Source organism: Ictalurus punctatus, chromosome 28 (assembly GCF_001660625.3).
Source record: "Ictalurus punctatus breed USDA103 chromosome 28, Coco_2.0, whole genome shotgun sequence".
In the NCBI taxonomy this organism is placed as follows: Eukaryota; Metazoa; Chordata; class Actinopteri; order Siluriformes; family Ictaluridae; genus Ictalurus; species Ictalurus punctatus.
This window is the reverse complement of record NC_030443.2, coordinates 5,220,473-5,245,563: the sequence shown is the minus strand read 5'-3', so window position 1 is coordinate 5,245,563 and position 25,091 is coordinate 5,220,473. Positions and strand designations below refer to the sequence as shown.

General features: G+C 41.9%; 2 protein-coding genes across 7 annotated transcripts in view; both read right to left on the bottom strand.

The window, feature by feature from the left end:
* Positions 1-5,721, bottom strand: part of LOC108260420 (LHFPL tetraspan subfamily member 7 protein) — a 132,709-nt gene extending 126,988 nt beyond the window's left edge. The window contains exon 1 of one of the 2 annotated variants that reach the window (XM_017460707.3): positions 4,937-5,721. In XM_017460707.3, coding sequence (XP_017316196.1) covers positions 4,937-5,227 — 291 coding nt within the window. In that variant the 5' untranslated portion in view covers positions 5,228-5,721. The remainder of the gene's footprint in view (positions 1-4,936) is intronic. The other variant, XM_053677061.1, reaches the window with a different exon arrangement.
* Positions 5,722-7,855: 2,134 nt separating this feature from the next.
* On the bottom strand, positions 7,856-23,798 carry akap10 (A kinase (PRKA) anchor protein 10). 5 transcript variants are annotated; one of them, XM_047151972.2, is made up of 16 exons: positions 23,533-23,797; positions 22,708-22,886; positions 21,050-21,097; positions 20,167-20,349; positions 17,280-17,804; positions 15,689-15,787; positions 15,336-15,420; positions 14,072-14,195; positions 13,607-13,743; positions 12,431-12,575; positions 11,803-11,973; positions 11,005-11,114; positions 10,585-10,667; positions 9,910-9,962; positions 9,637-9,732; positions 7,856-9,075 (listed from the first exon to the last, which is right to left on the bottom strand). In XM_047151972.2, the coding sequence occupies exons 4-16, from the start codon at positions 20,246-20,248 to the stop codon at positions 9,070-9,072; spliced, it is 1,716 nt and encodes a 571-aa protein (XP_047007928.1). In that variant the 5' UTR covers positions 20,249-20,349; positions 21,050-21,097; positions 22,708-22,886; positions 23,533-23,797; the 3' UTR covers positions 7,856-9,069. The 5 variants fall into 5 exon arrangements, with proteins under 5 accessions (XP_047007928.1, XP_017315840.1, XP_017315838.1 ...); XM_017460351.3 differs by lacking the exon at positions 22,708-22,886 and having other exon boundaries at positions 10,585-10,664; positions 23,533-23,798; XM_017460349.3 differs by lacking the exon at positions 22,708-22,886.
* Between the last annotated feature and the right edge of the window lie 1,293 nt (positions 23,799-25,091).

Genomic DNA, 25,091 nt, shown 5'->3' with positions numbered 1-25,091 from the left:
GCGTGCAGTCCTACAGATGTCCTCAGCCTACGACAAGGAAAGGGATGCGAGCTGCATTTAAATGTTTGCTGAGTGTAGGAAAAGTCTGAAGCTGCACTACTGTGGCAACTTTCACGTTGTACTCAAATGCATTTTGACATTTTGGTCGAAATGTTTGCTTCTAAGTTAAGACAGGGTGCAAAAATAATCCTACCACATTTCACATTATTTCTAAGAGCTTAGGTGGGCTTCTGGGAAAAAAAAGAAAGAAAAAAAGTCGCCATTAACTACATTACAGATGTGTTCTGGGGGGGGGGGGTTTTCTTTCTTTCTTCCAGATGCATTTCTTTCAATAGGATTTTAAAATAGAACCCATCAAATGCCAACCCCCAAAACACCCACGCTGCCGCAGGAGTCCGTATATCCTGCAGCATTACAAAAATAAATAAATAAATAAATAAATAAATAAAAGACTGCTCTCATAGCTTGTAAACAAAGTAATCGACAACAAAATATGTTCCTCCAGGCTGCTGGCTTCATTCCTGCAGCTACAACTGTCTGTGATATTAAAGAAGAACAGTATAAATATAGTAGCTCTTTCAGCTTTGTGGCAAATCAAACCACTGGGTCGCCACTTTGTTGTCATTACGTCATAGAAAGAGTAAATTAAGAGCAGACAAAGCCTGAGAGGTGTTTAGCAATAAAGTGATTTTTCCATTATTGCATACACCAGTCAACTGGAGATAAGAGTAAGAGCGGTAAGAGTAACAGAGCAGACTGAACATCATCTTTTGTCTTCCAATAATAATAATAATAATAAGAAGAAGAAGACGTTTACAGAAACGAAAACTGTAGTGACAGCAAGAAGAAAATAACGATATGAAATATAACAATATATCATGAAAGTGTGTAGGAAAAAAATGGAATAGTTTTCATTACAACAACGTGAAGATCGTTATCAATGTACATAGCATGGATCAAAGGAGAAAACGTGGAGACAAAAAAAATGAAACACAAACAGCAAGATGTAAAAGGACAAACTAATTAAGGCCTTAACACGGAACAGGTGCACACATTTGGGTAACAAGACTGAAACAGGACTGGAGCCAAAATAAAGCCACATGGCTATAGCAAAAACAAAAGCACATGACATGAACTCAAAACCAAACAAACAAGAGAACCATTCGTTGCGCTGGGAAACACTCACCGCATGCTGAGAGGGGAATTCATGACAACAAGCTAGTTAAAAAAACAAACATTCTTAACAGTTTTTTTTTTTTTTAATTAGTAATTAGTAATAGATGGAGCCAGGCAAATGTTTACTGGAAATGTGTTCAAGATCTTTAGTGCATGAAAACAAAAGAGCAGTGTTAAAACCATCTTATGTTTCGTATGTGGAATGTGGAGAAGGCTGGCGCTAGATGATCTCAAGACACAGCTTGGGACAGCTCTACCGTTACGAGATTTAAAAACTAGGAAATAAAATCCTATAGTCAATTCTCAACTAGTGTAATATGGTCTCAGGCTCAACCTTCACCACTAAAACCATCTTCACCTCTTTCATTCCCGTGCGGTGAACAGACTTCGGAGAATTGTCCTCATGGCGGAGAGCATGACCGGCCAGAGAAGAAGCTGGACGAAACAACGGCTGGGAGGAGCTGAAATGAGTGCCACACGATTCCCACACAGCCAGGAAGCCACTTTCTTCCACAAACTCAACTCAGAAGACAAGAAACCCACACACTACCATCACACTTTCCACACGAAACCACTAAGAGCAACAGAGAAACATTTCTAACACCAACAAAAACACCAACCTCCCCACGTTCATGGGAAAATGACATGTGCACGTTGACTCTACTGGCCAAAACCGCCAAATCACTTACTGTTAAATCCATCCAGTTGCGCTGTGAACGTTCATTTATTTATTTATTTATTTCTAGTACGCATCATGGTAACTATTCCCAAATGATAGACAGGACCAGTACTTGCAGCTAATGATCTGTGTTAGGAAAGAACACATCTCAGTTTATAACGTATCACCAGTTCAGACTTATCCCCAGCAGTGCAGAGTTTATCCTGGTACCTCATTAAAAACTTTCTCCATCTGCCATCAAGATATTAGCATCATAAGTCTGTCGAGAAACTGTAGAAGTATCATACAAGTGGTTAAAAAAAAAAATATTACCATAATACTTTAATGAATATTCATTGGCACCCCGCATTGCACAACATGCTGGATCTCCAAACCACTTGGAAGCCTCTAAATGTTTGCTAGGTCATTTTATCTTTTTATATGAGCCTCCATTCATAATGTTGTTTTTTTTTAAATGATTATTGTTATACCACAGCGCCGTTAAATTCCCGATTCAGATGGGTCCGAAGGTTTTTTCTATAACAGCAGCTCTGACGGTAGTTAATGAGTAGTTAATGAGCTCTTACTAATACGTTATCATTGCTGTAGTATTGTTTATATAGCGCGTTATTAGGGAAGAAAAAGCGAAACTTTCTGTACCGAGACGTTTAACATTTAACATTTTTGAAAGGAGGCTCTGCTGTCAGAACTTTCTAACAGATAAGAGATAAAGCTGCTGCTTGAAGCATTTCATCGCAGGAAAGTCTGATGACAGAACAAGCTGGATTAATATTTTTAAGGGCGCACGGTGGTTTAGTGGTTAACATGTTCACCTCACACCTCCAGGGTCGGGGGTTCGATTACCACCGTAGCCCTGTGTGTGCGGAGTTTGCTTGTTCTCCCCGTGCTGCGGGGGTTTCCTCCGGGTACTCCGGTTTCCTCCCCAGTCCAAAGACATGCATTGTAGGCTGATTGGCGTGTCTAAAGTGTCCGTAGTGTGTGAATGGGTGTGTGAATGTGCGATTGTGCCCTGCGATGGATTGGCACCCTGTCCAGGGTGTACCCCGCCTTGTGCCCAATGTTCCCTGGAATAGGCTCCAGGTTCCTGAAAAGGATAAGCGGTATAGTAGATGGATGGATTTTTTATTTTTCTCATTAACTTTAAGAGATTTTTACCGTTTACAGCCGCTATTACGTACATGATAACAAGAACTTGTCTTCTTTACGATCCACAACATTAACTGTACCTATAAACAGATAAAAAGCATGGAATAAAATGTTCTTTTAATAAATATCATTTGTAAATGTTGCCAAATTGTTGTCGTATCAGAGGAATACAATACCTCAGGGTGGTAACGAACGCTGCTTTGCGCTGGGCCGCGTCAAACATCGTTTATTTTCCTATAACAGCATGCCCCGTCACATCATTGAACTCTTTACTTGCCTTTCGCTTACTTTTTTACTTTTAGTTTATATTGTTACAGTATTGTTGTGCCTGCTTATATTGCACTTTTAATAAATGGTGCAATTACGGCTGGCCGACATAAAGATATTATATCAATATCGCAAAATATAAACTTTTCTTAATATCACCAATATTGTCAGGTATCAGTGCTTTTATACAGTATGTCAGTGGTTACTCACTTTAAGAGGTAATAATAATAAAATAGATGTTATTTTGTACCAAAAGAAAGTATCGAGCTTGCGTTTTCCCTGTTAAATACCCTCACTTTGTGTCATTCTTGACTCTCGGGAGACGTACAATCTGCTATACTGTATCAGTGTACTGTGTATCCTTTTATATTGTATACAGGGTAGTATTACTCCTTAGGGTGTAATTATATCTCTTAGATGAGTTTAAAAGGCACAAAACACCCCTTTTTCCTTGCTGAATGATATATAAAAGATACAAACGATCTACCCTTGAGGGTACCATCTCAGTGATGAGTGATGATGTACAGTCGGTAGGGTTTGTAGGTTTGGTTTCAACTTTAGTCTCAGCACTTGTCGTGTGGCGACCGGACTCGTCTCTCAGTCTGATTTTATATAAGTACTATAAAAGCAATTAACGCTAAGGTGCTTTTGCTCAGGATATATTACACAAAAATGTGCCGGTAAATCAGTAAATCAGTGGAAAGTCACCAAAACACTATTGCAAAGTGAAAACTCAATAATGTGTTGAGTGCGTTTCTGATTCCCCGTCCGTTCCTCTAAAAAGGGTCCCACAAGAACATTATCAAGATCCGCACGTCCTCAAAAGAGTTTCCAGCCAAGTTTCAGCCTTGCTTCAGAGAATAATCTCACCTGGATACTCTTGACTTGTACAACACTCTTCAACACTGTCCTGCACTCATCCCAGGAGTCTTTATCCACAGTCTGTTCAGACTGATCACACTCGGTACTGATCGATTTTACTCTTCTACACCTGTATACTGTAATGATTTATATTCTCACTGCCCGGTGTCACCCAGAAGTGGATGGGTTCTTTCCTCTTGAGGTCATCGCACTGTCGCTTTTGGTTGGCTCATTAGGATCTAAATCCATTCATTTTCTGCACCGCTTATCCTACACAGGGTCACGGGGAGTCTGGAGCCTATCCCAGGGGACATGGGGTACAAGGCGGGGGACACCCTGGACGGGGTGCCAACCCATCACACACACTACGGACAATTTAAAACCGCCAATCAGCCTACAACGCATGGCTTTGTACTTTTGGAGGAAACCGGAGTACCCGGAAGAAACCCCTGAAGCACGGGGAGAACACGCAAACTCATCGCACGCACGATGGAGGCGGGATTCAAACCCCCAAACCTGGAGGTGTGAGGCAAACGTCATGATTGATTTTTTTTGTCATACTGCCCACCCTTACGTGTACGTTGTTATTGTTGTTATTAGGGGTCCAAGCACTGAAGGTGCTTTTTGATTTCCTTCTTCTTCTTATTATTATTATTAGTAGTAGTACAAGTATGCCCACTAAGTATGCAAGTTATTATGTAATAATTTGATTGTTATTATTGATGTTATTATTATTAGTACTTGTTGTTATTGTAATAGTGGTATAAGTAGTAGTAGAAGTAGTAAAAGTAGTAGTTTCATCATCACCTGCCAGGAGCTGGAGGGAATCTCGGCAAACCTCCCAATGCCGCCAAACGCGTAGCATGTGTACATATGGTCCAGAGACTCGGAGCAGTGCCAGAGCAGGCCGAAACTGACCGAGTGGCCGCTCCTGTCGTGCTGCTGCTCCTTCACGATCCACGCTGGAGAGATGAAGCTGAAGCTGCAGAGCGCAACGAGCGCGGCGGACAGCAGCAGCCAGAAGCAGCCCACACAGCTGAACATGGTGCCGGTGCCAACCGCGGCTTCTTTCCTGTCCCGGTCAAACAGTACATGCATCTGGAGTGCGCGCGCTATACGTGGAAACGAACATAAAGACCTTTTGGGAACCAATATTAGCCTTTAATCCGGTCAAAAAGAAGAAAAAAAAATTTAAAAAGAAAGAAAGAGGACGCGGATGTGCAAGGTGCGCGCCACGAAGTTTAGGCAAACGTCAGTGGAGTAAATCCCAACATGCATGCGCTACTTCTAGGACGCGGTATTCCAGCAGGACGCGCGCACTGTCAGTCACAGCAAGTGCACATGATTCAAAACACAAACGCGAGATGAAACAGATCGGTCTTTTCCAGAGCTCTGAAAGCTGCCCAGCTGTCACACGAGGCGTAAACAGTAGTGAACGGTTACGGAGCGCCTCTCCAGGGCGCGCGTGTGCGTCTGAGCGTGTGTGCGTGTGTGCGTGCGTGCGTGCGTGTGCGCGCCGCTTTACGCGCGTCAGCTGCCGGTGGGCGTCGCCTCAAGATCTTTTCAATGGCAACCCTCCAAACCGCATTCTAGCGCACTAAATAGGCTTTCAAAACACCAAAGGTACGAGTCTGCTGTCAAATGCGAGTATTTATTAGGGCAGTGCTTCTTAAACCTGTCCTGGAGGTCTCCCTTATCTAACACACCTAATTCAACTCATCAGCTCATTAGTACAGACTGCAAGACTTGGATTGGGTGTGTCAGATAAGGGAGACAGACAAAATGTGCAGTCCTCCAGGACAGGTTTGAGAACCCATGTATTAGGGCAAGGAGTATTGAGTACTGGTGATGTATCCCTGATACACTTCGACTGCTCTGGCTGATTCATCATGATGCCCTGCTTCTGTGCTTTCTCCTGCTCCTACATGGACACTCTAAAGGTTTGCGCTCCACAAAAACAGTTTATACCCTCATCTTTGCATCAGTGGATAATCTCACCCGGACCCTTCATGTGTACCCAAGAACTGCTGGTGGAATCATAAAGTCTGTCCTGTGCGCACCCCAGGACTTAACACCCTTTCGACACATTTAGTTCTGTTTGACTTTTGTACAAGAGTAATGAGGGATTATGAGTCGCACAGAAGAACATGAGTCCGGTTCCTTCCTCATGGCGTCTCAGGGAGTTTTTCCTTGCCACTGTGCATCCATTGTTGTTTCAAATCTTGTTAATGTGTAAATGTCAACACCCAGCCTTCCCTTTGAGAATCAATGCAGTACATGTGCTTAACCAGTACTGTAGTGTATGATTTGGGACACAGCCAATGACATTGTCCTCTCATTATATAAGTTTCTAAATTTAACTTGTTGGCACACACAAATAATAAAGCCGTCACTGCAAATTTTGGGTGCAACATGTCAAAATGGCGTTTCTGTTCTTGTCTTCAACGACAGTGAGAATTAATTATTGCAGCTGCGGAATAATACGAGTCGTTAACTGTTGGTAATTCTGAGTGCTGTTTATACGTTCAATCAGGAGGAGATGGGGGAAGTATTTCCAATAGAAAAGGGTGCTACTGCCCTCTATTGGACATTTTCTGTTCTATCGTTCATCTTCACAGTAAGGATGATACAAAGATTCATACGCACTCCGTTTTTTCTTTCCATGATGCATGTGGATTGCCTTACTCTTTTCCACATAATATCTTCGTGAATGTGATGTAGCTGAAGTTGACATTGTACACCTGTTCATGCGTGCAATCAGCCAATCAAATGGCAGCAGTGCATTTGCAATCTGCACTCATGCAGATTGAAGAATTCAAGAACATCAGTTAACGTTCAACTCAGACATTAGGTGTTCATGACTTTGAGTGTAGTATGGTTGTTGGTGCCAGATGGTTTGAGTATGGTTCAGTTGTTTCAGAAACCGGTGGTCTGCTGGGAATTTCACACACACACACACACACACACACACACACACACACACACACACACACCAGTCATGGGGTGAAAAAAACAAACAACAAATCCAGCAAGTCGCCGTTTTATGGGTGGAAACACCTTGTCGATGAGGGAGGTCAGAGGGGAATGGATGGATTGATTCGAGCTGACAGGAAGGCAACGGTAACTCAGATAACCAGTGCATACAGGATTTCCAAAAATGCTCAATTTTGCTGCGACTATTTTTGCAAAATTGCGACTGCACGAAATCTTTTGCAGTGATGACTGTTGGTAAACGAGACCTTTTAGATGTACTCATGTTTGACACACATGAATTGAACGGATCTTTTGTTGAACACACGTCGAGCCGATGTCACATGGAGCACTGTGATGACATCACACGATGCATCTTGGCCCAAATCTATGGTAATTTAGAAAAAAAATTCTTTGATCTTGCATTAATTTCTGCGACTGCAAAATCCTCGAGGGACTGAATAACCACCGTTTACGACCGTGGTGAGCAGAAAAGCGTCTCAAAGAGCACAACGTCAACTCTTGAGCCGAATGGGTTCCACTCCTGTCATCCAAGGCCCGCCAATCTTCAATTGTCCAAGTCACTGACATGATACTCGATGTGAACATTAACTGAAGCTCTTGATGTGTATCTGCATGATCTCATGCAGTGCACTGCCGCCACATGATTGGCTGACTGGATATTTGCATGAATGTACAAGGGTACGGGTGTTCCGAATAAAGTACCTGATTTACCAATAAAAGAATACAGCGACGTTTCAATAATATATGTATTTAAATCAAACACAATTTAAATATATTATAGATTACACATACATGTCAGAAAACATAATAATGGTACATAGTACCAAAAGTCCATCTGTTTCTGGTTCTTCTCCACATCTCGACGAGGTCCGAAGCAGTATCGTCGCGTGTTCAGAGTACGCTATTCCCAAAGAACAGGCATCACTGGAATTCGCTTAGACACACACATTTGACAACTCGTTAAAAAAAAAAAGGAAAAAAAAAAAAAAACGAAAGAAAAGAAAGAATAACAAACAGACACTCACCATAAAAAAAAGTTACATTAATCGAAACCAGAAATCTACATCATCATAGACTGGAGATGTGGGTGGGGTTTAACATTACACTAGTACTTGTCCATGTTGGAGTAAGACTACAGAGAAAGAGCCGATTCTGGAGTTGACATGGAGGGGAGGAGTTTAAACCGCAGCTTAAACCGTCAGTTTAAATCAATTTAAACTTTAACAACGTATTGGTCCGTTCAGCTTCTCGGAAACTCGGTGATAAAATCCTGCTGTCGTCGTCCGATTTAACGGCGCAGCGATGCGTACACGCCTGCAAATAAAACTGTACATAGCCACCACAGGGAACTCTTTGCACTATAATTTTTTTTTAAAAGAATGAAAGAGACACGGCTCTTTGTAACCGTCCTCGTAAAAATGGAGGAAAGCTTATAAGGGAAGATAAGAAATGGTAAGGGATTGGAGTAACCCGGGCTTTATAGTGACTTTGTTCAGGTTTTTATGCGCTTGGCATGGTTAACAGCACAACTCGTTTTGTCTCCGTTTTCATCTCATTGTCCCTATTGTCCATTTGGGATTTTGTTCTGGAAGTCCGTCTCTCTCGTACAACTGGTTCCATTCATGCTTGCTTTTTTTTCGCGGGGGGTGGGGGCTCCTCATTTTAGGTTAAAATAAAACCTTCATAATGCTTGAAATGTTGGTCACATGACCCCAAGTGTACATACACGTGTTCCTGACACACACACACTCACTCTCTCACACACACACACGACTTCAGAGAAGGTTGTGGAACTGCAGCACTTTTTAGTTTTAGCTTAATTATTACATAACTCGGCGTTGGGGAACCGCTGTGTGCAGTTTTTTTCTCCAGATCTCTGGCTCTGACGGCAGCAGCGGGGATGCTGAGAGCAGAAGCGAGTCTTCCCTCTTCATCAGCGCACAAAGTCATAGCTAAAAGACAGCACAGATTCATGGTTAAGTGATTGTTTAGTTTTGCCTTCTGGGAAACATGTAAATATCTTATGTAGCTTCTGGAAGACAGTACTAAAGGAAAAAACAACAACGACAACAATAAAAGACCTTTAAACAAAATAACAATTTACACTGATCATCCAGTTCAAAAGTTTACACCCCACCCCTGGCTCTTACTGTATCGTGGTGCCTTCTTGAGCATCAGTGAATGTTTGCACCTTTGTTGGAAAAGGGGGTCAAATATGCAGAAGATGCTGGAAAACCAAAGAATGCGCAGGGGCTTTTCTGAAGAACAGTGGGACTGGGAACAACTATCACGGAACGTAAAAAACGGTCGTCGATCGTCCAAGAAACAGCATGCGGTATTAAGATTCAAGCGTGTGTAAACTTTTGAACCGGTTCATTCGTGTGAACTCGCTTATTATTGTGTCCTGTGGACTAGATGGCCAAATTTGATCACGTGAAAAGGTTTCGCCATACATATAAAATTATCCGATGAATCCCTGCTGTACAAAGAACTCAGTGCAACCCTTATTGTACCTGACTGGATGTTGGTAACGGACTCTCCTGCTGCCCCTGCTGCATGACGTCATTGACTATCATCTTGGCGATCTTCCAGGCCATTTCCTCCTGAGCCTAAAAATGTCACAGAAATACAAATATGACCGTTAAACAATATACACACAATGTGCAAATTATGTCACATTTAACCAGAACTACAGGAATATTTGCATTTTAAACCATCACAATTTCTGGCTTCTTTCAGTTTTATTTCATTTAATAAGCTTCAGTCGCAATATTTCACACGCTCACCTCGTCTGTTTCTCCTTGCACCCATTTCTTCATTGCTTGGGAAAACATTGAACCTAGTAGAGAGAGAGAGAGAGAGAGAGAGAGAGAGAGAGAGAGAGAGAGAGAGAGAGAGAGAGAGCGGTTTGAGCTGCCCTTGGTTCCACAACAGTGTCTGGATCCAGTATGAATTCTACTGTAGGATCAGAAGTGGTGAACTCAGATTGTGTACCAGACGGACAGAAAACGCCCGAGTGGCCACGCTGCGCTTCAGCGGCTCAGAATTACATTTTGTGTCGATCTCAAAAAACTGTTATCCAAAGCACAGAAACGTGACAAAGAATGAGAGTGGGGGAAACAACGAGAGAGAGAGAGAGAGAGAGAGAGAGAGAGAGAGAAGGAGAGAGAGCGCGCAAAAGATTTCTGCTTTCATCTTCATCGTAATCACAGCAAATCACAGTCTTCTCATTGCCATGGCAACACACACTTCAAGTCACTCAAACACAGGCCTGAAGAGCACTTCAGCATGAGTCGAGAGCCGATTCACCCGGCGTGCAGCGCAATGCGCGTGCCGGCGTGCGTATCAGATAAGACGCGCAGACATACGGGACTGAAAGACAGACGGTCCTCGTTTATAAACTGGACTCGATATGAACAAGCTTTGGTTTCACGATCATGGTGTTGTGCATTTCTTCATACCCTTTGATTTCTTGACGTCCGGTTCTGGCTCGGCTTCCCGAATAAACTGGCCCAGCTCGTTGACTTTGCCGAAGGTCATTCTTCTGAACGGAAGACGAGACAGTATCTCTTAATGGATAAAAACGTCAGCAAAACTGCTTTGACTGAACAAGGCTTCATTCTGAACATACTGAATATCTATTGTCTGATAAAAGTCTGATGAATTGTTTTCGTAACCCTTTATACCCATCGGATAATTTTGGAGCGAATGTATAATTATATACACATCTCTGCACCTGGTTTTTAACATTTTTTCATATTATTAATAACCCCTAACATTACACGACACGATCAACAATTCATGTCAAACCACCTACGAAAAGGGAATACTCTAAATGGAGGCGGCATTGAAATAAACGACTGTCAGACACTGAAACTCACCCAGCGTACGGTCTCTGATACAGAGACTCGGGGTCCAGACTGGCAATGTCCACGGTTATCGCCTCGTCAAAGTTCTTCAGGATTTTCACCGCCGCTTTTTTGGAGCCCTGCTGCGTCAGAAAAACAAATAAATGTATCGGGGTTGTCAGTTTTTCATCCGACGATGCGGCGCGTGCTACTCTTTTCTGGATATGATGTAAATTAGCACATCTTAGCGTGGAAACAAAGAGCTACGCAGACTCCAATAATGTCTTTATGTGCAATTAGAGAACACCACAGAAGGCACATCAAGGCGTGCTTCGTTATCAGGAGAAGATAACCACTATGCCTAGGGATACAAGTGCTCACTTATTTTCCAATGTTTATTATATTAATGCACTTAATTAGTCATGCTTTTGAGTTCAATTACCTTAGCGGCCACTTTTTAGCCGAGCTAATTGGAATTCCAGGCAAGCACAACATGGGACTGGAGCATTGCGTTAACTAGTTAATGACTTCATGACTTGGTAAAATACCGTACACTTCTAAAGCCTTGTAAGTACAGCAGCAATACAATTTCTCACTATGTACCTGGAGCTCCGCTGGAGATCATAAAGAGCCCACTGGGCAAACAACTGTCAGATAGAAAGCTACTTCTTGAGTTCCCGTTATCAATTACCCTTGTACCGTAGTAACATTTACACAAGGCCCTCTCCTCTGCCGTGAACAAAATGTCATCACGGCTTACAGAAATGCCATAAGCCAAGGCCGGCCAATGAGAGCGAAGCGATCTGATCAAGCATGTGGCTGAAAGGTCACCTGGGTCTGCGACCCGTCCGAGTTGGCGGAGCTGCGTTCGTTGTCCGCGGCCGCGCCGTGACCCGATGCCGCAGAGTTTCCCACGATGAACTCGTCCGCCCGTACGGAATTGATGAGGTCGCTCAAGTATTTGTAGTACAGGTCACTGGATAGGAAGCCTGGCAAGTAGACCTGGGGTTAACAACAGAGAGGGGGATAAAAAAAAACGTGCTGAAAACAGGGATAATTTCAACAACGCCACAGAAATACACCTATGGTGTTTTTTATATTTTATTTTCACAGAATGAGTTTCAGTGGGAATATTTATTTAAACAGGCTTTCCGAACTAAAAATAACACTAACACTTTATTCTACGCTATAGTTCACTATGTAGGTGTCACAACAAATCCGAAATACATTCTGATTAATGTCACGCTTGATTGTCACGCATGCTTGCTAATGATAGCTTGCTAATGATAGCAAATCTGCCTCACAAGAAAAAGCTAATAATAATGTATTTATTTATTATTATTTTTTTAAAACAGCATAAAAGCGCTTTATCTCTAAAACTAGAGCTATCACATTTGCTTTACTAAAATACCGGGACTAATTTGTGCTCCGGCTGTTAGTGAGGTCCTGACCGACTGACCTTCTCCATGGTGGTCCAGGCCTGACGTAGTGGAGTGGTGAAGCAGTCGGGCAGAGGGCCGCCCTCCCGACAGATATTTGACTCGATCTCCATCCGAACCGAGTCGCCAAAACCCAACGGATTTGTGGCTTGGAGTGAAAAATACCTGCAAACGGGTAACACTTATTTCACTCCATCACGTAGCCCAGCAGTGTGAAAAAAGCATACACCCATTTAATCTATGACTGCAAATCTATACAGAATTCAACTGAAGTACAATATTACAAAGGAATAAAAAGGAATAAAGACAGAGGAAGAAAGTTTTGCCAATCAATCGGCGCCATTAACTGACTGCTGGAACTGTCGGTTATCGAGGAAAAAAAATTCACGGCAATAGATTTTCCCGGTTTCGTCTGTCGCAGGAGCGACTGAGAAGGGTCTGCTTTGGTCATTATACAGTACGAGAGCGGCCTCTAGAGGCAAAATAAAAAAACTACCCCTGGCAAATTTTGTTGTGATATTTGAAGTGTTCTTTTTTTTTTTTTTTTTTTTATTAAATTTGGGATGTCTCTATTATTATTTGCTATTTAGAGTGATATATTTTTTTTCTTCAGTTTGGATGTTTGTCTTTAATTTACTTTCATATTTATTAATAGTTAAAATGTATTATTTGTTTTATTTAAAAAAAAAAAAAAAGTACAATAATTTTTTATAGTACAGTCAGTACTGTTTATTTTACTAATAATTTTCAGAGCTATTTTACTTTGAGTGGTATGTTTTCTCTAGTACCGGTCGACCTCTAGAAGAAATACCCACGGGTGGGTCGGGGGGTTGGTTAAATCTCATCAAGCTACAGTTATCCAAGCTGTTATTTGTTCACTGAGGGCTGAAATCACTGGTGACTATAGAATTACTAATAACATTCAGTTAGGCTTTCAAAATGCATGCACGTGCTTGAGATCCGGTACTTTAATATATCAGTGGAATCGGACGTTTCAAGGTAATGTGTGTTGAAATGGAATAGTGTGTCTAGCAAGAAAGCACATTAAGGTATTATTTAATAAAGTAACAATTGTAAATCATTGGCAAATTGCTGTTGTACAAGAGGAATAAAACACTTCAGGAAGTGCTGGCATTTAAAAAAAAACAAAAAGTAAAAAAACCATCAGGATGTCTGGTGTAACCGAGATGTCCTACTTGTCATAAAGGATCATGGCGTCATTCTGTGCCTCCTGTCCATCGTATTGTCCTTTTTTAGCAGCCAGCTGAACCTGGAAGTTATCCGCCACCAGCCAGAACTGCAGGATGTTCACTGCCTCCTCCTTTTCCATGTACTGCACACAATAGCCAAATTCAGCCGTTACACCAAACACTCACTCAGCACTTTTCAGTAACATTTTAAAAACAACTTCTTTTTTTCCGCACAACTTTTCTGCATGCTCGCACTTTTTTTATATTAAATCTTTCTCAATACTCAGCATCTTTTACATCATTAAATACTGTACGCTGGGAGAGGGGGTCTTTACCAAATAGCAATAATAAGGAGAAGTACTATGATTATAGTGGTTAAAAAAAAAAAAAGTAAATAATTAATTAATTAATAAGAAATTGTACTGGGGTGTAATTCGATGTTTAAAATGTAAACATGAACTGGGTGCTCACCTCGGAGAAGTAGAACAGGGCGGACTCGCAGAACAAGATGTCTGCCAAGAACACAGAACCGCTGGTCAGCACCTCGATCTGGTACTTGCAAAAATAATGGCTCCGCAAGAACTCACTAAAGTGCCTGGGGAAGACGAAGGAGATTATTAAATGTGCTTTGGGTAATCTGTTTTGTTTTTTTTGTTTAAAAAAAAAAGAGTGTCTTGAACATGTCTTGAACATGTGTGCAACAAGCAACTCAACAATCATGTGCTGAAATTGTAATTAAGCAATGTGTGTGTGTGTGTGTTTGGCTGGTAATGAAATGTTACATTTATAGCTCTAATTATTATATCATTCTTAAATAATGTATCATCAGCTTTCATTTTGTGGCTAGTCATGTGAGAACTGTTGTATGGTCCGTGAGGTAAGATATGATTATACTTTCATGATTTATTGTATACAGTGCCTTGTGTAAGTATTCACACACACACACACACACACACACCACCCCCCTTTACATTTACTTAACCGGATTTTATTTCATGAATCTCCGCAAAATAGTCCATCACACTAAAAGAAAGGGGAACTCTAGATAAAATATTTACAAACAATAATTTTAAAGTTAAACTTGTGGTTGCGCAAGTATTCGCCCCCGAACATGAACGTGTGAATCGGAGCCCAGACATCACTCCAACTGAGGATCTGTGACAGGAATTGAAAACTGCTAATCATTGACAGAGCTTGAGCAATTTTCCAAAAACCAAATGATCAGGATCCAGATGTGCAAAGCTGACTCGTATCCCGTTAGACTTGCAGCTGCGATTACAGCCAAACTTTTTCCACCAAGGATCGGCCCGGAGGATGAATGCTTACGCAACCAACAAATTTCTGCTTATGTTTGGTTAGGTTCTGTGTCGTGATTCTAAAAAATAAATAAATAATTCACCTTGAAATGTACATCGAATAACAGACTTTGTATGTCCTTTTCAATGTCAGGCTGGAACACTACAAAATATGGAAACCTTCGGGGGGGGGGGGGGGGGGGGGGGGGGGGGGGTTACGCAAGTTACGCAAGGCTCTGTATGCTAATTTTAACTGTATTGCAATAAAAAATGACAAGTTTTCAATATGCCAAATAGAGGGCAACAAATCAACTGGTTTTGCCGATAGCGCATTGTTGGAACTATCGGTTGTAGTGGACGAACTCTAATCTCAAAGGTTTGGAGGAAGAAAAAAAATAAAAAAGGTGGAAGGATAAGGCAGTGAAATAAGAGTTACTTACTGCTGCTCCATTATCGTGAACACTACTGACTGTGCATTAACAAAGCAGTTTGGGTCCACCTGACCATCCTCTCCGCAGATTTTAGCTATAAAAGAGATAATTACATAATTATAATAATAATTCATCACTGCATGGTGATAAAAAAAACAAAACAATGCATCACAGAACATAGTAATGTAATGATTATTCTTTGACAAAGTAATTATATAGTCAAAACTGTTTGGGGATTTTAATACCAGATAAATGATATTTGCCATGACAAAAATTATTTTTGTGCTTTATTTAAAAAAAAAAAAAAAAAAGTGTGTAGAGGCTCGAGGTAGAAAACTACGTAGAGGACGAGGCTTTCTTACCAACAATGTCGTTTCGTATCTGCTCGGTGATCGGGATAGGCCTAGAAGCATCTGGAGACACGTATTTGGTAAAAATGTTGACTGCGTCCCGCTCTATACCTGGCAGAGGAAAAGAGAAAGGGATGCAGAGTGAAATAAAAGGAGGGGGGGAAATAAATATACGAATCACACTGGTAAGACACTACTTAAATCAAAGCATTTTCATTTTAAAGCCATTAAACGCTGCGTGGGAAACGTTCCTGGGAAAAAAAAAGAAGAAGAAAAAAAAAAAACGACTTTCAATTTCACAAAGGTGACACGGAGAGAGCTGACGCGCAGTTTGACTATGGTTTCACGCTGCGGTTTATAGCCCTGTTCTAATGTAGATTTAGAGTTGGCTAGTTTTTATGCTCGTACATTGAGGGGCTGACTGTTTAAAAGCCCTAGGCTGATAGCATCTGCCTCTTCTCGCAAGGTTAATGCCATGACTTTTAGCTCAATTGACTTGCTCCACTCGCTGACTTCCCTACAGCTTTATTCTCCGTAGCGCAATGAAAGATTTTTTTTTCTTCAGAAACACAAATGAGCGCTATTATCAAAGCCCTGAAGACAGGAAGAGTCGTTAGCTGCTAAGAGAGAAGATGTTTGTCGTGCTCGTGTAAATGCTTGGAAGAACCGTGCGCAATGTCGTAGTAGAAAGACAATGAAGAACATGACGTGCTCTGCAACACGGCGCTCTTGAATCTGATTGGTCAAAAGGTGTCGAGTTAGTTTTTCGAACAGCAGCTCTGATGTGGCGGATGCTCACATCATCTATGAGTAATCATTTTTTAAAAAGTGTGTTGTTATTTACCGTCAGTCCCCTCCGAAACTATTGGAACGGCAACGGCAAGATGAATATAAAAAGAAAGTTCAGAATCTTCCGTTTTTATTTCCTGGCATTTACAGGTATGAGGACGTGTTCAAAGACATCAAACACAGCACGTTTTGTATCAATATTTTTAGGCGAGCGAAAATACTGGAGAGTGGCTGACAGGTGTTTCTTGTTCGCCAGGTGTGTCCTGTTACGTTGATTGTTTAAACGGTAAAACGCACTGAACACATCTGGTTTTATCTTTCAGTTTCACCTGTAAAGACTGCATTTGTTGTTAAAAAGGATAAGCCAACATGAAGATCAGAGAGCTGTCTATGGGAGAAAAGCAAAAGCCAATTTAAAGGGAGACGGAAAATCAACCAGAGGCATTGCACAAGCATCGGGCATAGCCAGTACAGCAATTTACAACAATCCAGTAGTTTCAGAGGGGGCTGCATGAGGAGACATTTATGGAAGGAGTCTCCAGTGTCAGCGCTTAATCACAGTCTCGCATTTTTTGCCACGTATTTTTTTTGCCAAGTACGACGTGCCTTTCTTTATAAGAGGAATCAAACACTTCGGGACAAGCTACTATTGGAAATTAATCAACCTCTGGGATGGTAAAAGTAACTTAGTTTGCTGCATCACACAACCCCATCGTTGATTATTTCCCTATAATAGCATGTCCCTGAGTGGGTTTTTTTCCCTATGTAAGTGACAGTATTATCATGTACATTGTGCCCATCACTCAGTACTCACTCTTCATAAGCTTGTCGGACAGCTCGCGGAGTGCATTCACAGCCTGGCCTTTGATCGGAGTTCCCGTCCTGGAGGATGACGAGGAAGTAGAAGGGCGTCGACTCAGCCTCAACCCTTCCTCGTGATTAACGGAGTCTCGGCGTCCCGCTCTGAAATAAGAATTAGCGTCCTGCGGGCTGGAAGGCGTCTGAGAGGTAAAAGTGTCCTCGTATTCCCCTTCATCTAAGCCAGGTGACTCGTTGAGAGCTGGCGGCGAGTCCGGAGATGTCGAGAAGCCCAGCGCCAAGGCGGTCTCAGCCAGGGAGCTGTGCTTCACCGAGTTGAGGCTGTGAGCACGCACACGGGACCAGCTGGTGGACCGGAAACTCTCCGCCTCCAGGCAAAAGCGTGCCAGGTGCTCGGCCGAGCGCGTCACCATGAAGTGCAGATAGTATGGTAGCGCCACGGGGTCACGGAGCACCTGCTCCACGGTCTTGGAGAGGCGTGAACGTGTCTCCTGGGTCTGATAGTTCACGCTGGAGTAACCTTCGAGTGGAAATACAAGTAAATATTACCTTGTTAAAAATATCGAGAATATTATCATCACCACCACCACTATCATTACCATTCTGACTTCTTTGGTATTATTATAACACATTTGGGTGCTGACCTTTTTTTTTTAAATTTTATTAAGAATAAGGCAATTTTCTTTTGCCAATAAAAGTCAGGAATGTCATGTCCCAAACACATATGACTCAGACATCCTGAGCGTGCGCCAGCTTGCTTTCCGAATGATGTAATCCATACACCTGGATCGTGTTACCATTCTTCTAACCTGCACTGTGAAACAGTTTCCATGCTGTATACTGGGCTGGGCATGGACATAAAAGATTTGAACGGGCTTGCAAATTCCTTTAACGGCTGACAGAGCTGGACACCAGCAGCAAGGCGGTTAAGTCATATGAGGTTGAACCCTGACTGACTCAATGGCAACAGAGAGCGCTGTGTCTACAATAGCCTCTGTTGTTCGAAGCACGCAACATCAGGGAGAGCAAGAAGAGGACTGGGGGACGGCTTAGACTGTGATGGGCGTCTCCCCAGAGAAAGACCGATTCTCTGTAGTAACGGCTGTCTGGCACATTAGGATTCCCCTTTGTTCAACGTTGCAACACCAGTTCAACAACATGCATCTAAGCAGCCATGTCAGGATTTACTGAGTATGCCAAGGATACCACGAATGGTGAAAGACACTATCTGACTATGTACACCAGTGGTAGACATACATGCTACCTAAAAATTAATTTAAACCTATAGTTTTGCTTGAAAGTTTGCGAATTTTCTATATTTCTAAATATGATCTAAAACATCATCAAATTTTCACACGAGTCTTTAAAGTAGATTAAGAGAACCCAATTAAACAAATGAGACAAAAATATTATACTTGGTCATTTATTTATTGAGGAAAATGATGCAATATTACATATCTGTGAGTGGCAAAAGTATGTGAGCCTTTGCTTTCAGTACAGTATCTGGTGTGACCCCCTTGTGTAGCGATAACTGCATCTAAACGTTTCCAGTAACTGTTGATCAGTCCTGCACATCGGCTCGGAGGAATTTTATCCCGTTCATCAGTACAGAGCAGCTTCAGCTCTGGGATGTTGGTAGATTTCCTCATATGAACCGCTTGCTTCAGGTCTTTGCAACGTTTCTATTGGATTAAGGTCAGGACTTTGACTTGGCCATTCCCAAACATTAACTTTATTCTTCTTTAATCATTCTGTGGTAGAACGACTTGTGTGCTTAGGGTCGTTGTGTTGCTGCATGACCCACTTTCTCTTGACATTCAGATCACAGACAGATTTTCTGATATTTTCCTTTAGAGTTCGCTGGTATCATTCAGAATTTATTGTTCCGTTTATGACAGCAAGTCGCCCTGGTCCAGATGCAGCAAAACAGGCCCAAACCATGATACTACCGCCAGCATGTTTCACAGATGAGATAAGGATCTTATGCTGGAATGCAGTGTTTTAATTTCTCCAAACAAAACGCTTCTCATTTAACCAAAAATTTCTATTTTGGTCTCATCCTTCAACAAAACATTTTTCTAATAGCCTTCTGACTTGTCCATGTGATCTTTAGCAAACTGCAGAAGGGCAGCAATGTTCTTTGAGCAGCAGTTTTCTCGTTGCAACCCTGCCATGCACACCATAGTTGTTCAGTGTTCAACTGATGAACTCATGAACATAAACATTAGCCAACATGAGAGAGGCCTTTAGTTGCTTAGAAGTTACCCTGGATTCCTTTGTGACCTCATGGACTGTTACACGTCTTGCTCTAGGAGTGATCTTTGTTAGTCGATCATTTTTGGGGAAGAGAACAACGGCCTTGAATTTCCTCCATTTGTAAACAATCTCTCTGACTGTTGATTGGTGGAGTCCAAACTCTTTAGAGATGGTTTGTTTGAGAGTTTGATAGATCCCTGTTCTTTAAATAAAACGGGACGCTCACTCACACCTGGTTGTCATCCCACTGATTGAAAACACCTGACTAATTTCACCTACAAACTAACTGCTAATCCTAGAGGTTCACATACTTTTGCCACTCACAGATATGAAATATTGGATCATTTTCCTTAATAAATAAATGACCAAGTATGATATTATTGTCTCATTTGTTTAACTGGGTTCTATTTGTCTACTTTTAGGACTTGTTTGAAAATCTGATGATGTTTTAGGTCATACTCATGATGGTATAAAGAAAATTCTAAAGGGTTCACAAACTTTCAAGCACCACTGTATTTCCCGGCACCAGCTTCTTCATTATCACGCAATGCTCAATGTTAAATTCTTTATATATTATAACTAACTGAAAGAGACGCTGTAGAATATTGTGTATGTGGCGTGCGTACCCAGGTCTCCGAAGTGAGCTGCCTCCATGTGGCTGGGCTGCTTTTTGAGGATGGCCGTGCGGCCACGCGCGAACGAGTCCATGTTAGCCGAGATGGCGCTGATGGCCACGTGGCTCGGGCCGGCCGCCTCCAGGATGGCATGGTGATTCCTCGCGGGGGAGTTGGGTAACACTCCAGAGATTGCTGGGGTGGGGATCAGAGAGGAAAATAAAATTGAGTGTTGAAAGTATAACGAACACAAGCTCAAACTACATGGATCCTGTTTACCTAGCCTACAAGGTACAAATGTTATAATTTTATTGTGACAGTTGTATATGGTGTTTTACTATCAAGAAAGCTTTAACTGTTGCTGTCCGTTTCATCGCCGTACCAATGTTGTTGTGGAGAGGTGATACTCCCAACAGTGTCCTGACTAATCTTTTAACATACTAAAATAACTTGCTTGTTTATACTGATTGAAAAGGTCTGATAAGTCCATTTAAGCAAACGTGTGAGCTTACTATGAGCAAAGTGCAGATATGAGCGTTACTGTGCACCAGCAAAGGACATCGAGTTAAATGTCAACTTAACCGAGTATGCGTGCTTGTGTGTGAAGCTGACCATACGTAACCTTAGAGAAACTCGGGCCATGTCTCTGACTAGCTCTTGGTGAACTCATTTAAAGATAAAAATCAGTCATGCACAGCAAACATGATCGCGTTTATCTGATTCTCCACCCCATCCTGTTCGTAAATATATCGGTATGTCCAGAGCAGGATAACAAAATCGCCAAATAATCGCTTCTGATACCACATCATCTTCTGCTAAAAGACGGCTATGAAGTAACGACAAAGATGGAGGAGATATTAAGCAAACATTTGTTCTCTGCGGACGGCATACTCACCTCGGCCTGCTTTCGGATCGACCGCTTTCTCTGGTTCCTTTCCTTTGGCTGTAGGGCAAAGAACACACGAGGTTTGACTTCACAGGGAGGGAGCTGTTACTAAATTAAGATGCAAGATGCAACTAGGACAGACTGTAAGTAAGGAATAAAACAACGGGTTATGATGTAATAGGAAAATAATCAATGATGGAGTTACTGACTACAATTACGATCCGATTTTATTAGATAAAGAATGGCAAGTCGTACTTTTTTTTTTTATCCAATTAATATCGGGGAATGTCCACAAAACAATCTAGTTCCCCGCGTCTGAAAACTTTACTTCTGACTGTTCCAAGGTGCTCGAGCCCGGGGATACCTTCCGTAAATGGTCATGAAAACACGACTTGATCAACAATGTGGCGTGCACCATACAAGTCTGTGTGTTAGTATGTTGTTATGAAACATTTGACTGGTCAAACCCAAACCTGCCTGTGACTGTGCAGTCACTGTGGTTAAGATCCTACATGAGGAACAAAGACAAGGGAGCGGCTTCAAAACCGCATCACCGGAAAAAAAACATTTCTGGCTCAAAAAAGAAAAAAAAAAGGAAACTCTCAGTGCGTCATGTCGCGTCACGTCACGTCCGAGGTCATCCAAACGCTTCGGGGCCGTAATACGTGCTATTATGAAAGGGATAAAAACAACTTGGGTGTGCACTAATAGAAAAATAATCAACCACGAGGTGGCGTGATACGACATGACACAAAGTGGAGCTGCTACACCAAAGTTGAGTATTTTCCAAAAACAGCACATCCTGAATTGTGTTATTGTCAACAATCACAAGAAGAAAAAAAAAACGACACGTCTGGAGACCCCTTCCGTAAAGGTCACAGAAACCTTCACCATATCAATCAACGAGATCTCTCTCTCTCTCCTATCAAGGGGTGGAGTATATTAAGCAACAAGTGAACAGTCAGTTCTCGAAGCTGATATGTTGGAAGCTGGAAAAATGGGCAAGTGTAAGGATCTGAGCGACTCTGACAGGGGCCAAATTGTGATGGTTAGACAACTGGGTCAGAGCAGCTCCAAAAAGGCAGGTCTTGTGGGGTGTTCTCATTATGCATAGGTTAGAACCGAGGAAGGACAACCGGTGAACCGGCGACAGGGTCATGGGTGCTCAAGGATCATTGATACTCACGAGGAGCGAAGGTTAGCGCATCAGAACTGGAACATGGAGCAATGGAAGAAGGTGGCCTGGTCTGATGAATCACGTTTTCTTTTACATCGTGTGGACGGCCAGGTGCGTGTGCGTTGCTTACTTGGGCGGCTGTGGCTCAGGTGGTAGAGCGGGTCGTCCACTAATCGTAGGGTTGGCGGTTCGATTCCCGGCCCGCATGACTCCACATACTGAAGAGTCAAGACACCGGACCCCAAATTGCTCCCGATGGCAAGTTAGCGCCTTGCATGGCAGCTCTGCTAACACTGGTGTGTGAGTGAATGAGACACAGTGTAAAGCACTATATAAGTGCAGACCATTTACTTAGGGAAGAGATGGATGCACTATGGGAAGAAGGCAAGCTGGAAGAGGCAGTGTGATGCTCTGGGCAATGTTCGGATGGGAAAGTCTGGCATTCATGTTTAATTCAGATTTAATGTTACTTTTGACACGTACCACCTACCTAAACACTGATGCAGACCAAGTGCACCCCTTCATAGCAACGGTATTCCTTAATGGCAGTGGATTCTTTCAGCAGGATAATGCACCCTGGTGCACTGCACAAATTGTTCAGGAATGGTTTTGAAGATCATGACGAAGAGTTCAAAGTGTTGACCCGGCCTCCAAATTCCCCAAATTCCCCTACATTTGACCGTAATGGAATAAAAAAGGAGTCAAGGAAGACGGAAGGAAACTCTATAGATAGGCGGGTAGAGCGCTTTGTATTGCAAATGTGTGCACAAAATCAGCCAGAACATGCAAAAGAAAACGTCTACATGACCTGTATTTAAAAAGAAAGCGTGAACAGAAATGTTAGTTCATAAAAAAAAAATAATAATAATTAAAAAAAAAAAACGTTTGCAAAGATAACAGGCTTAGAAGTGGTGATTAATGCTAGTGCTTTGGTTTTCTTTAAATCCCATCCACCATAAATATGTTTATGAATTAACTCTTTGGTGTGTATGTATTTTGTAAGATCCACATATTTGTATATAATATAATGAGGCATTATTATTAATAATAATAATTATTATTATCCGTGGGAGAGGAATATGAATTCGGGAAGATGCTAACGTTCTTCAGCTTAGCAGGAAAGCTAGCTGTTACTGTTGCTAGCAAGTGCTGACACTGTTTACAGTCACCTCGCGTTTTTTTCTTTCTTTCTTCTTGTGTGAAAACACAGCCAATACTAACTAAAAAATAGATAAATAAATAGCTTAGACATTCTAAACAGCCCTGTGAGCGTGTGCGTTGACTCGGCTAATGCTTGACTGAGCCACTTCCTTACCTTTCCGCCTAAAAAACGACATTTTCACGCTGCGAGTGCTTCCTTAGCTCAGTGACAGCATCTCGTGGACTCCCGGGTGCCTTCATTCATGGCTTCTTTTTTTTTGCAGACAGGCTACAAAAACATTGATGCGGATTTCAATAAAACGTCAAGTTTGATATATATATTTTTTGTGGGTTTTGTTTTTGTTTTAATGCCCATTAGCTCCAGAGCTGGCCGTGCCACCATACCGCCATACCGCTTCCGGAATACAGTAGCAGGGGATAAATCCCAAATCACTTCCTGTTAGACATGTAGTGCACTACACATGACGCGTGCTCCATTCATTCGTAGCCTATGTAGCACTGTAGTATAGGGAGCAATGAGGAGTTTGTAATTTAACCCAAATGATTTCTGTTAATGGTTAACGGTTAATATCCATTCATTTTCACGCGCTGTTAAAATACCTCCAAGATATGATTTTTTTCCCTTCAACTTGTCTTTCCTGAATGTTGACAGGAATTATGAATTATTTACATGAAATGCATTTGTACTGTGTAACCACGTGATGGCAGGCTTAAACAGCTTTTTTTGCGATTGTTTTTTTCCTTTCCAAAATAGTTTTCTGCAAATACGTTTTAGACAACCCGTTAACTTTTGATTCAACCGCCAATTAAAGCGAGACTCAATTATTATTGTCATTGTTATTATTATTATTTTTAAACGTGCAATTTTGTACTGAGAATGTTTGAAACGCGCATGCGCGAGAATTTATGGCCACGCAGGCACTGGGGGGCGCCATTTCGACAATAATAATAATAATAACAACAATAATAATAATAATATAAAACTATATTGAAACACAGCTATTGTACTGATGACTTTTTCTTGCTCTAGATCCCTCTCTACAACTGATCTGATGTTATGTAGTGGCCAAAGTTTGTGGACACCTGACCATCACACCCATAGGAAGATCTTCCTCAAACTGTTTCCACAAACTTGTGGAAATGTCTTTGTATGCTGTAAACGAACAGGCCCAAACCTGTTCCAGCATGACACAATGTGAGCCCCATCAAGACATTAGACAAGGTTGGAGTGGAAGAACTCAAGTGTCCTGCACCTGAACTCCACTGAATATCTTCGGGATGAACTAGAACGCTGACTGCATCACTGACACCAATGCTTGACTTCACTAATGCTCTTGTGGCTTAATGAGCACAAATCCCCACAGTCACACTCCAAAAATCTAGTGGAAAGCCTTCCCAGAAGAATGGAGGTTATTATAACAGCAAAGAGGGACAATATATGTAATGGGGATGTTCAGCAAGGACACATGGGTGCGATGGTAAGGTGTCCAAATACTTTTGTCCATATAGTGTACAGTATGTTAGTAGGTATTGATGTGAATGCAGTCTTCAGAGTAGCACAAAGTGCACTTTTCACTTACACTTCTCATGACGAGCTTTGTGCTTATGGAAATCTGTTTGCAGAGGACATGTATCATTTGCAGAGCACATGTATCGTTTGCAGAGCACATGTATCGTTTGCAGAGCACATGTATCGTTTGCAGAGCACATGTA